Source organism: Tasmannia lanceolata, unplaced genomic scaffold (assembly GCF_043159265.1).
Source record: "Tasmannia lanceolata isolate RefF3 unplaced genomic scaffold, GAP_Taslan_0.1 ptg000023l, whole genome shotgun sequence".
Lineage (NCBI taxonomy): Eukaryota > Viridiplantae > Streptophyta > Magnoliopsida > Canellales > Winteraceae > Tasmannia > Tasmannia lanceolata.
Genome location: NW_027518700.1, coordinates 9,836,632 through 9,847,376, shown reverse-complemented (window position 1 = coordinate 9,847,376; position 10,745 = coordinate 9,836,632). Strand labels below are relative to the sequence as shown.

The window sequence follows — 10,745 nt, the reverse complement described above, 5'->3', positions numbered from 1 at the left end:
TTACTTGGTTTTCTTGTGTTTATGAACGTAGGTTGGGTGCGGAACTCGGCCAATCGACTAGAAAGAGCAAACCGGTTAGAGACGGCGGAAGACATCGCACCAAATCCAAATCAAGTAGTCATGGCGGAAGAACAAGAGCCGCCCAAGAGTTTGCGCGATCGCTTCTATCCGGCCCGAACCGCGCAACCTTCTTGCACTAGATTGCCGATTGCACAGGGCAATAATTTTGAGCTAAAATCGCAATTTATCTCTTTGCTTCCTCATTTTCATGGCCTCCCTTCGGAGGATGGTTATTTATTTTTGCGTGAGTTTGAAGATGTATGTGCTTTGATTAAGTTGCAACAACTTACCGATGATGCTGTAAAGTTGCGGTTTATTACGTTTTCACTCAAGGATGGAGCCAAAAAGTGGCTCTATGGCTTACCAACGAACTCCATCACCACTTGGGAGGAGTTCGCCGTCGCTTCCCTAAAAAAGTTTTTTCCATTACATAAAACTAATAAGCTTAGGAACGATATTTTACAATTCAAACAAAAGCCATTAGAGTCATCTTCTAAGTTTATGGAGAGGTTCAAAGATCTACTCCAAGAGTGTCCTCACCATGGAATTGATTTGTGGCACTTATGCCAAATTGTTTATGAGGGTATAGATTACCAAACAAAGCAACTTCTTGAGTCCATGTGTCCTAACGGTTTTACATCTTTCACGGATGAGGCCGCGGCATGGAACTTCTTACTTGATTTGGCGGAAAAAACAAGAGAGTGGAAATCCACTAAAGACGGTGAGAGAGCCACTTCAAGTAAGGGATTTCTAATAGAGGGTGCCGTGAAAAAAGAGGCCCATCTTGATAGCCTAATCAAAAGGCTAGAAGCAATAGTTGTCAAAGGACCTTCACAAGTCAATCAAATTGCACATAGTGTTCCCATGTGTAATTGGTGTCAAGCCACGGACCATGTCATGGAAGAGTGTCCAACTCTTGCTAAATTTAGTAATTCTAATCAGAATGTAAGTGCTTTGTATTCTAATAATCCTTATTCCAGCACTTATAATCCGGGATGGAGAAGTCATCCCAACTTTTCATGGAGTCAAGGTGGGCCATCCAATTTCCAAGGCCAAGGCCAATTCGACCAACCTAGGCCCACCTTGTCTCCCACTTTTGTTCAACCATCGCCTTCCCCTCCTACTTTTCAAAACCCTATGATTAATAATGTTTCAAATCAGCCCCCTCCGGGTTTTCAAAAACAAGGGGAGTCAGCACGAATTGCATCTTTAGAGAAGAACATGGAGCTTCTAATGAGTACCTTCATGACGGGCCAACACAACTTAGAAAAGCAAATTTCTCAACTTGCTACGGCCCTAAGTGAAAGGGAAAAAGGAAAGATTCCAAGTCAACCCATTCCTAACCCAAGGAATGTGGCCATGAATGGGAATCAACAACCACAGGTGAATCAGTTGAATGCCATGCAATCTAGTTTATCGCAGCAAGAGCCCTCCAACCAATGTAATGCCGTATATGCTTTAAGGAGTGGACGAGATTACCATAAGGAGGAGGTCAGATCCGAACCCTCTAAAGATCATCAAGAGATAACCAAAGAGGTAAGTAAAGACTCCCCTCTCACAAGTTCAACTGCGGAACCCGAACAGGTAAGTGAAGAGCAGGCTGTTTCTCCACCTGAAAATGAGTATGTGCCTAAAGCTCCTTTTCCAAGGAGACTTGCTAATAATAAGAAGGTGGATGCCATAGATAAAATTTTAAATGTGTTTAAACAAGTGCAAATTAACATTCCTTTATTAGATGCGATTTCTCAGGTTCCTACTTATGCCAAAGTGTTGAAAGATTTGTGCACACAAAAGCGCACAACTAATGTGCCCAAGAAGGCTTTCATAGCCGCAAACATAAGTTCCATCTTGTCTCAACAAATGGTGGCTAAGTATAAGGACCCGGGATGTCCTACTATTTCTTGCACTGTTGGTAACACAAAAATTGAACATGCTCTTTTGGATTTGGTGTTAGAATGTATGCCCTAAAAGCCAGTGTTTGATGCATTGAGTCATATTTATTAATAATATCATCATTTCATGACATCCATGGGTACTTATATTGGAATGTGTGTGACGGGCTCATTAACACACATTTGTCCTTAGGTAGCATCGTAGGAGGTGTCATGCTCATGGATTCACAGATCCTATGGAGCGGGGAGATATGACACTCCGTTTTCTTTGCAGACCTAAAAGGTTCCTGGTTGGGGTTGAGGCTGGACACCTCCTCCTGTACACAACCAGCATCAGATCTTGCCTCCATACACGAATTGGGGTGACTTATCTCGGTCACTGGGGTAGGGAACCCTAAGCAAGGTAGAATGAGTGCTTTGAATGGTTCATGCACTGAATAGGATCTTTTCTAGAATAGCTTGTGGACAGAAAATTGGATAAAGCGATTCTACTCAAACAGGACCCTTATATGTCCTTCGACCTGAGGAGTCATATTGATCTGTGGGCCCACTCTGTGACTTTGGTCTATCTCAAAGTAGTTCCTGGTTAGGGATTTCTTACGGATAGTGCTGGGTCATAGGGTGACCCTCGAGGTCAATAGGGATACCCAACAAGGAATCCTCTACCTCTTTAATTAGAGAAAAGTCATTTACAGTTTCAGTCTTAGTTTATGCCTCTGAAAATACCTGGCCAGGTGATTTGATAAATAGTTTGTCAAAATGTTTTCAAATTATATAAGATATATTTTCGGAAGAATTTACAAATGCATTTGTGGGCCCGAGCTACTAGACTGAAAGGTATACCATTGGGTGGGCCCAGGGGGTACTAAGTGTCCACCCCCCGTAGTGCCCAACCCAGTAAATGAAGAGTGGAGGTAGGACATACGTATATGATACGATTATGGGTATTAGATGATCTGACGGTCATCTTCAGGGTAATGTCCTGGTGGGGGCCACTTACCTAAGTGCGACTGTGGTTGCTACATGGCATAGTCGCAGTGGGGCCCATCATGGGTTCCGCAGGATAGGCCGTCGGATCCCTGCGTCGATCCCACTCATTACTTGCTTGTCCCATAAGGATCGTTGGATGATCCGGGATCTGGATTTTATCCTTTGAACGGACGGATATGATCACCTATATGAGATATAGGGAGGAGGAGCACCAAATCATATGGTGCGCACACCCACACAATTGCACCCTTGTTAAATAAGTGGACATGTTTTAATATGGTGACCGACACAACATATTTGTTTCCACCCTTGTTAAAATAACAAGGCAAATGTTTTAATATGATTTCCACCCTTGTTAAATAAGTGCTAATGTTTTAATATGGTTTCCACCCTTATTAAAATAACAAGGCTAATGTTTTAATATGGTTTCCACCCTTGTTAAAATGAGTAAAAGTATTCATTTCAAAGACACATGAGCAATAGATTAGCAATCCAGTATGATTGCTGCTGAAATTTGTTTTTAGAAGAAGCGGAGAAGAGTTCTCCATCTCTCCTTAAGTCCGATCAATAACCGGGAATCCGCCAATTCAACTTCCGGAGTCCGCACCTTTGAGAAGGGTGAGCCGACCAAGCGAGGAGTGAATCTTGCAGAGATTGTCGGTTGGGCAATCACAACACCTTTGTAAAGTATTCTTATACTTCTGAATTTTTATTCCTAACCAATAGCATCTAGTAACTAGGTCCGTGTGATTGCGGGAATCAGGCCGAAATTTTTGTTTTACTGGTTTTAAGGCTTCCGTTGCGCCTCTTCGACCGTCTCCCGCCTTACTTACAGTGGTATCAAAGCCCTTAGTTACTTAGATGGAATGTTCCAGCAACCAAAGATAGATCATGGTTTTTACCGGTGAGCCCGGAGCCCATTCCCGGCTATCCGAGGTTGCGGAACATCAAGACAGTGCATGTTTTAGAAACATTGGCTCAAAGTAGATCTTTGATTCTTGCATGATGGAATTTTGGTGATCAGCTGGAATCATGGAATTTTATATATTGTTAGAAATCCAATGATCCCAATAATGCCAAAATCCATCAGCCGGGTCAAAGTTTATGGTAGAAACAAGATCAGCCCATAAACGGAATAAGTGCAGACTTGTGCACTGTCCGATTCTTGAGGTTTTCTTATTTCTCCAGCCACTGATGGATCCTAAAAGCAATCTAAAATGTTTTTTAATAATTCTGATTATTAAATAATCAATATGATTGCATGATCAATTGTTTATTGTTGATGGTGGAACATGCATGAGATGTATGTTGTTGTTTATACGTTCTCTTATGGATGGATTCTAAAAACAATCTAAAATGTTTTTTAATAATTCTGATTATTAAATATGCAATATGATTGCATGATCATTTTTTATTGTTGATGGTGGAACATGCATGAGATGCTTGTTTATATGTTCTGTTATGTTTAGTGCATGGTGAAAAGTTGGGCATAAAAGGACATAGACCTCAGCCTATGTATGAGCCTATGTATGAGATACATGGCATTTTTATTTTTTATTTAACTGTAATAAGTCCTTAGGCGGTTATGAAAATAACCGGTTTCCCAAGGAGCATATATTGATGTATTGAATTATTTAGGCTAGAATTTGAGGTTTAAGATTCATGATTTGATGTACTGGACGCGGGATGCGAGCCGGTAGGCAATCGATGGTTGGGACTATCTTCTAGCGAGAGACGCACCGCGATGGGATCGTTGATGCTACAACCGGAGATGGTGCAGCCACATATAAAATATTTTATTTTTATTTTGGCGTCATATTATGGAACTTGTTGTGTGATTAGATCACACGAGTCCTATGGAAATTCGCCCTGAGGTCGGGTGGATTTTCCCAATGCGATTGGATGCCCATGATCACCACTCGGTTTGACATCTTGGACAATGGGGCTGCTGTTTTTATCATGGTTAGTGGGAGTACCCTCCTAATCCAAGATGCTGAACCGAGAAGCACTTTAATTATGTTGTATGTTGTGTATTGCTGAGATGGATGTATGGTTTGGTTAATCTCTCGAAAATACCCTCAAATTTAATATTAAGTTGTAGAATGGGATTCATTAAAAAGGAATGTTCTCATGGCCTTCCGCAGCCATCATTTAGTTGGCTAGTTAAAAGGATGTGCGGTCATATGCCAAAGCAGAACCCGAACCTTTTGTTTAGCTAGTGCAACCATCTGATTCTCATTGAGATATGGAAAATGTAGGGAATGTAATGGTCATATGCCAAAGCAGAAGCCAATTATAATTCCTTGCATGTTTCCTAGGCAGTGGGTTTGACTTAAACGAGCAAAGGATGTTGATGCCCAAAGGATAAATACATCGCAATGCTCGTAGGCCGTATTATATTGGAGATCGTATGTAACACGATGGATTAGAGGAATCCGCTCATTCAGGGCAAGTATGGTCTAGCATATAGTCGAGGGCCAATGTTGCATGGATGGGCTTCCAATGCCCATTGGAGAAAAAGTGTTTTTCTCTTGATCCTTGGGGTAGAGGGTCCCTTGGATGTAATGTTCAATGGGTAGAACCATCGAGTTTAAAAACCCAAAACTGATGGAGATATGTCATGATAATGAACTAATGTGGAAACTTGCTAATTTTTGCCTCATTCCTTTGCATGTAGATTTAAGAAATGGCTTCTTTCAACCCCTTAGCTAGAATCCTTGAGGATAATAAATTGTCTGGTCCTAATTATGTGGACTGGAAGAGAAATCTCACGATAGTACTGAGAGCAGCCAAGGTGTATTACGTTCTGACCACGGTGGCACCAAAAGTGCCAGATAACAATGCCACTAACGAGGAAAAAGGAAAATATAACAAGTGGCTTGAGGATGATGATATGGCCAAATGTTATATCTTGGCTTCGATGACCAACGTGCTACAACATCAGCACCAAGGGTTACCGACGGCTACGGATATGATGGCCAACATCAAGGAGATGTTTGGGGAGCAGAATCGCACTGCTAGGTTCATCACAATGAAGAGCTTAGTGTCCACCAAGATGGTGGAGGGCACACCCGTCAGGGAACACATGCTCAAGATGATGGGTTTCCTAAATGAGCTTGATGTGTTGGGTGCCTTCTTTGATGCCGAGTCCCAAATAGACATAATTCTGGCATCCCTTCCTCAACCCTTTGATACGTTTGTGTTGAATTACAACATGAACAAGTTGGAGGTTACGTTGTCAGAATTACTGAACATGCTTCAGTCGGCAGAGGATCTCCTTAAAAGGAACCTGAAATCAGCCTTCGTTGTCGAGGGAAATGTTCCCAAGGCGCCCAAGTCAAAAGAACAAGGGTGGCTTTAAGAAGAAAAAGTCACAAGGCAACGATGGATGCTTCCACTGCGGTAAGACAGGGCACTGGAAGCGAAACTGCAGGTCATACCTGGAGAGCCTGAAGAAGGGCAAACCTTCAGAAGGTAAGTTTGAAAGTTTCGTTGCTGAAACCAATATGATTGGTCCTGTTTTCTCATGGTGTGTGGATACTGGTGCGACCTCACACATCTGCAATATGTTGCAGGGATTCAGGGAAACTAGAAGGCTGACTGATGGCGAGCTGTACCTACAAGTCGGAACGGATGCAACAGTTGCAGTCCAGGCTGTAGGAGATTTTAAGTTATCATTCTCTAGTGGTAGTAGTTTACTTCTTAATGACTGTCTTTATGTACCTTCGATCAGGAGAAACTTGATTTCTGTTTCTAAGTTGATTTCAGATGGATACTCTGTGTTTTTTAATAAAAATGTTTTAATAAAGAATGGAAATTCCTTGATAACTGAAGGTACAATAATTGATGGTCTATATATACTAAATGCCTTAGAGAATGTTAACTTTACTGAGAGTATAGCGGTTGCAAATACAAAATCTCTAAAAAGGGTTAGGAACACTGCTAATCCGACCTATCTTTGGCATCTTCGACTAGGTCACATTAACCTAGAGCGGATCACTAAGTTGGTTAAGGATGGTCCATTGGATTCAATCCAAGTGGAGCCCTTCCCAACTTGTGAACCGTGTCTGCAAGGTAAAATGACCAAGGTTCCCTTTACGAGCAAGAGTGGGAGAACTAGAGATTTATTGGAGTTGATTCACACTGACGTATGTGGACCCTTTTCTCATGAGACGAGAGGTGGTTTTATCTATTTCGTGACATTTACAGATGACCATTCTAGGTATGGATACCTATACCTAATGCGACGTAAGTGTGAGACCCTTGAAAAGTTCAAGGAGTTCAAGAATGAAGTAGAAAACCAATTGGGTAAAACCATTAAGGCTCTTCGCTCTGATAGGGGCGGAGAATACCTCTCTACCGAGTTTAGGGACTACCTGCGAGAAAGTGGAATAATCTCTCAGTGGACTCCACCTGCAACACCACAGCATAACGGTGTTGCAGAAAGGAGGAATCGAACCTTGTTAGATATGGTTCGGAGTATGATGAGCTTCGCTAGCACACCATTGTTTCTTTGGGGCTATGCCTTAGAAACAGCGCTCTATGTCCTCAACCGAGTTCCTTCAAAGTCAGTGCCGACCACTCCGTATGAGATATGGGCGGGTAGGAAACCCTCATTGAATCATATAAAGATATGGGGATGTCCTGCCCATGTGAAAAAGATAGGCACTGATAAGTTGGAAACTAGGACCTATAGGTGTGTCTTTATTGGGTATCCCAAAGAGACGAAGGGTTATTTATTTTATAACCCAAGCGAACAAACTTGTTTTGTAAGCCGAAATGCCGTATTCCTCGAGGAAGAGTTCCTCCTAAATACAGGAAATAGGGATAGGATTGCCTTGGAAGAGCATTCTGATAATCCAATAGAAATAACACATGAGGACACTGAGCAGGAACCCACATTACCTATTCCGACACTTCGACGTAGTACGAGGGAGATCAGGCTACCTAGTAGATTTATCCATCTTGGAGAAGTTTACAGTATGGTCTCTGATAGAGTCGAGATAGATCCCCATAACTACCAAGAGGCGATGTCAGACATCGATGCGCAAAATTGGCTAGATGCAATGAAATCTGAAATGGACTCGATGTATTCCAATAGGGTCTGGACTCTAGTAGATCCACTGGAGGGTGTAAAGCCCATTGGATGCAAATGGATCTATAAGAGGAAGAAGGGCCCGGATGGAAAGGTAGAGACCTTCAAAGCACGGCTAGTGGCGAAGGGCTATAGTCAAAAGGCTGGCATTGACTATGAGGAAACCTTCTCACCAGTAGCCATGCTAAAGTCCATTCGGATATTGTTAGCAATAGCAGCATATTATGATTATGAGATCTGGCAGATGGACGTCAAAACCGCTTTTCTGAATGGAAACATTCAGGAAGACATTTACATGATCCAGCCAGAGGGTTTTGAAGCTGTCGGAGATGGTAATCGAAAAGTGTGCAAGCTACAGAAATCCATTTATGGATTGAAGCAGGCGTCTCGTAGTTGGAACCTCCGTTTTGATGAGGCAGTCAAAGAGTTTGGCTTCTCTCAAAACATGGACGAGGCTTGTGTATACAAGAAGGTCAGTGGGAGTGCAGTTACTTTCTTAGTACTATATGTTGATGATATACTACTCATTGGAAATGATGTAGGGATGCTTTCGAGCACAAAGATATGGTTGTCCAACCACTTTGCCATGAAAGACTTGGGAGAAGCGTCCTATATACTTGGCCTTAAAGTGTTTAGGGACAGGAAGGATAGGTTGCTTGGACTTTCACAGGAAAGCTATATCGATAAGATATTAGCTCGGTTCAGCATGATGGACTCTAAGCAGGGGTTAATACCTTTTCGGCATGGAGTCAAGCTTTCCAAGAAGATGTCTCCCAAGACATCTGACGAAAAGCAGAAAATGAGCATCACTCCCTATGCATCAGCTGTGGGTAGTTTGATGTATGCCATGCTATGCACTAGGCCAGATATTTGTTACTCCGTGAGTGTGGTTAGCAAATACCAGGCCGACCCAGGTCTAGAGCACTGGACGGCAGTGAAACATATTCTTAAGTACCTCAAGAGGACAAAGCATTCTTGTTTAGTCTATGGTGGGAATGATTTGATCGTTTCAGGATATACCGACTCAGATTTTCAATCTGATGTTGATGACATGAAATCTTCCTCGGGTTTCGTGTTTACTTTAGCAAATGGGGCGGTAAGTTGGAGGAGCTGCAAGCAAGATACCACAGCGGATTCCACAACTGAAGCGGAGTACATTGCTGTGTGTGATGCGGCAAAGGAGGCAGTATGGCTGCGGAAGTTCTTGGGTGAACTTGGAGTTGTTTCCTCAGTTGAGAGGCCCATCATGTTGTATTGTGATAACAATGGGGCCATAGCACAAGCAAAGGAACCCCGATCTCACCAGAAGTCAAAGCACGTCCTTCGGAAGTATCACGTGATACGTGAGATCATCAGTAGAGGAGATGTAGCCATTGAGAAGATAGCTTCAGCGGATAACATGGCGGATCCCTTGACCAAGGCCCTCACACAAAGAGTGTTTGAGAAGCACCTAGAGGGTATGGGTCTAAGATACATACACAACTGGCTTTGAGTGCAAGTGGGAGATTGTTAGAATGTATGCCCTAAAAGCCAGTGTTTGATGCATTGAGTCATATTTATTAATAATATCATCATTTCATGACATCCATGGGTACTTATATTGGAATGTGTGTGACGGGCTCATTAACACACATTTGTCCTTAGGTAGCATCGTAGGAGGTGTCATGCTCATGGATTCACAGATCCTATGGAGCGGGGAGATATGACACTCCGTTTTCTTTGCAGACCTAAAAGGTTCCTGGTTGGGGTTGAGGCTGGACACCTCCTCCTGTACACAACCAGCATCAGATCTTGCCTCCATACACGAATTGGGGTGACTTATCTCGGTCACTGGGGTAGGGAACCCTAAGCAAGGTAGAATGGGTGCTTTGAATGGTTCATGCACTGAATAGGATCTTTTCTAGAATAGCTTGTGGACAGAAAATTGGATAAAGCGATTCTACTCAAACAGGACCCTTATATGTCCTTCGACCTGAGGAGTCATATTGATCTGTGGGCCCACTCTGTGACTTTGGTCTATCTCAAAGTAGTTCCTGGTTAGGGATTTCTTACGGATAGTGCTGGGTCATAGGGTGACCCTCGAGGTCAATAGGGATACCCAACAAGGAATCCTCTACCTCTTTAATTAGAGAAAAGTCATTTACAGTTTCAGTCTTAGTTTATGCCTCTGAAAATACCTGGCCAAGTGATTTGATAAATAGTTTGTCAAAATGTTTTCAAATTATATAAGATATATTTTCGGAAGAATTTACAAATGCATTTGTGGGCCCGAGCTACTAGACTGAAAGGTATACCATTGGGTGGGCCCAGGGGGTACTAAGTGTCCACCCCCCGTAGTGCCCAACCCAGTAAATGAAGAGTGGAGGTAGGACATACGTATATGATACGATTATGGGTATTAGATGATCTGACGGTCATCTTCAGGGTAATGTCCTGGTGGGGGCCACTTACCTAAGTGCGACTGTGGTTGCTACATGGCATAGTCGCAGTGGGGCCCATCATGGGTTCCGCAGGATAGGCCGTCGGATCCCTGCGTCGATCCCACTCATTACTTGCTTGTCCCATAAGGATCGTTGGATGATCCGGGATCTGGATTTTATCCTTTGAACGGACGGATATGATCACCTATATGAGATATAGGGAGGAGGAGCACCAAATCATATGGTGCGCACACCCACACAATTGCACCCTTGTTAAATAAGTGGACA

General features: G+C 42.8%; 1 protein-coding gene and 1 non-coding gene across 3 annotated transcripts; one reads left to right on the top strand and one right to left on the bottom strand.

Moving 5' to 3' along the window:
- Positions 1-501: 501 nt before the first annotated feature.
- On the bottom strand, positions 502-608 carry LOC143856862 (small nucleolar RNA R71). The gene has a single exon (XR_013238404.1). It is a non-coding gene; the product is annotated as a small nucleolar RNA R71 (small nucleolar RNA).
- Positions 609-3,427: 2,819 nt separating this feature from the next.
- On the top strand, positions 3,428-6,781 carry LOC143856545 (uncharacterized). Of its 2 annotated transcripts, none has more exons than XM_077366799.1 (2): positions 3,428-3,624; positions 5,620-6,781. In XM_077366799.1, the coding sequence occupies exon 2, from the start codon at positions 5,629-5,631 to the stop codon at positions 6,301-6,303; it is 675 nt and encodes a 224-aa protein (XP_077222914.1). In that variant the 5' UTR covers positions 3,428-3,624; positions 5,620-5,628; the 3' UTR covers positions 6,304-6,781. The 2 variants fall into 2 exon arrangements, 1 of the variants encoding a protein (XP_077222914.1); XR_013238268.1 differs by lacking the exon at positions 3,428-3,624 and having other exon boundaries at positions 3,649-6,416; positions 6,518-6,781.
- Positions 6,782-10,745: the final 3,964 nt, after the last annotated feature.

Coding starts and splice junctions, on each gene's coding strand:
- LOC143856545 (XM_077366799.1), top strand. CDS start 5,629: ATGGCTTCTTTCAACCCCTTAGCTAGAATCCTTGAGGATAATAAATTG.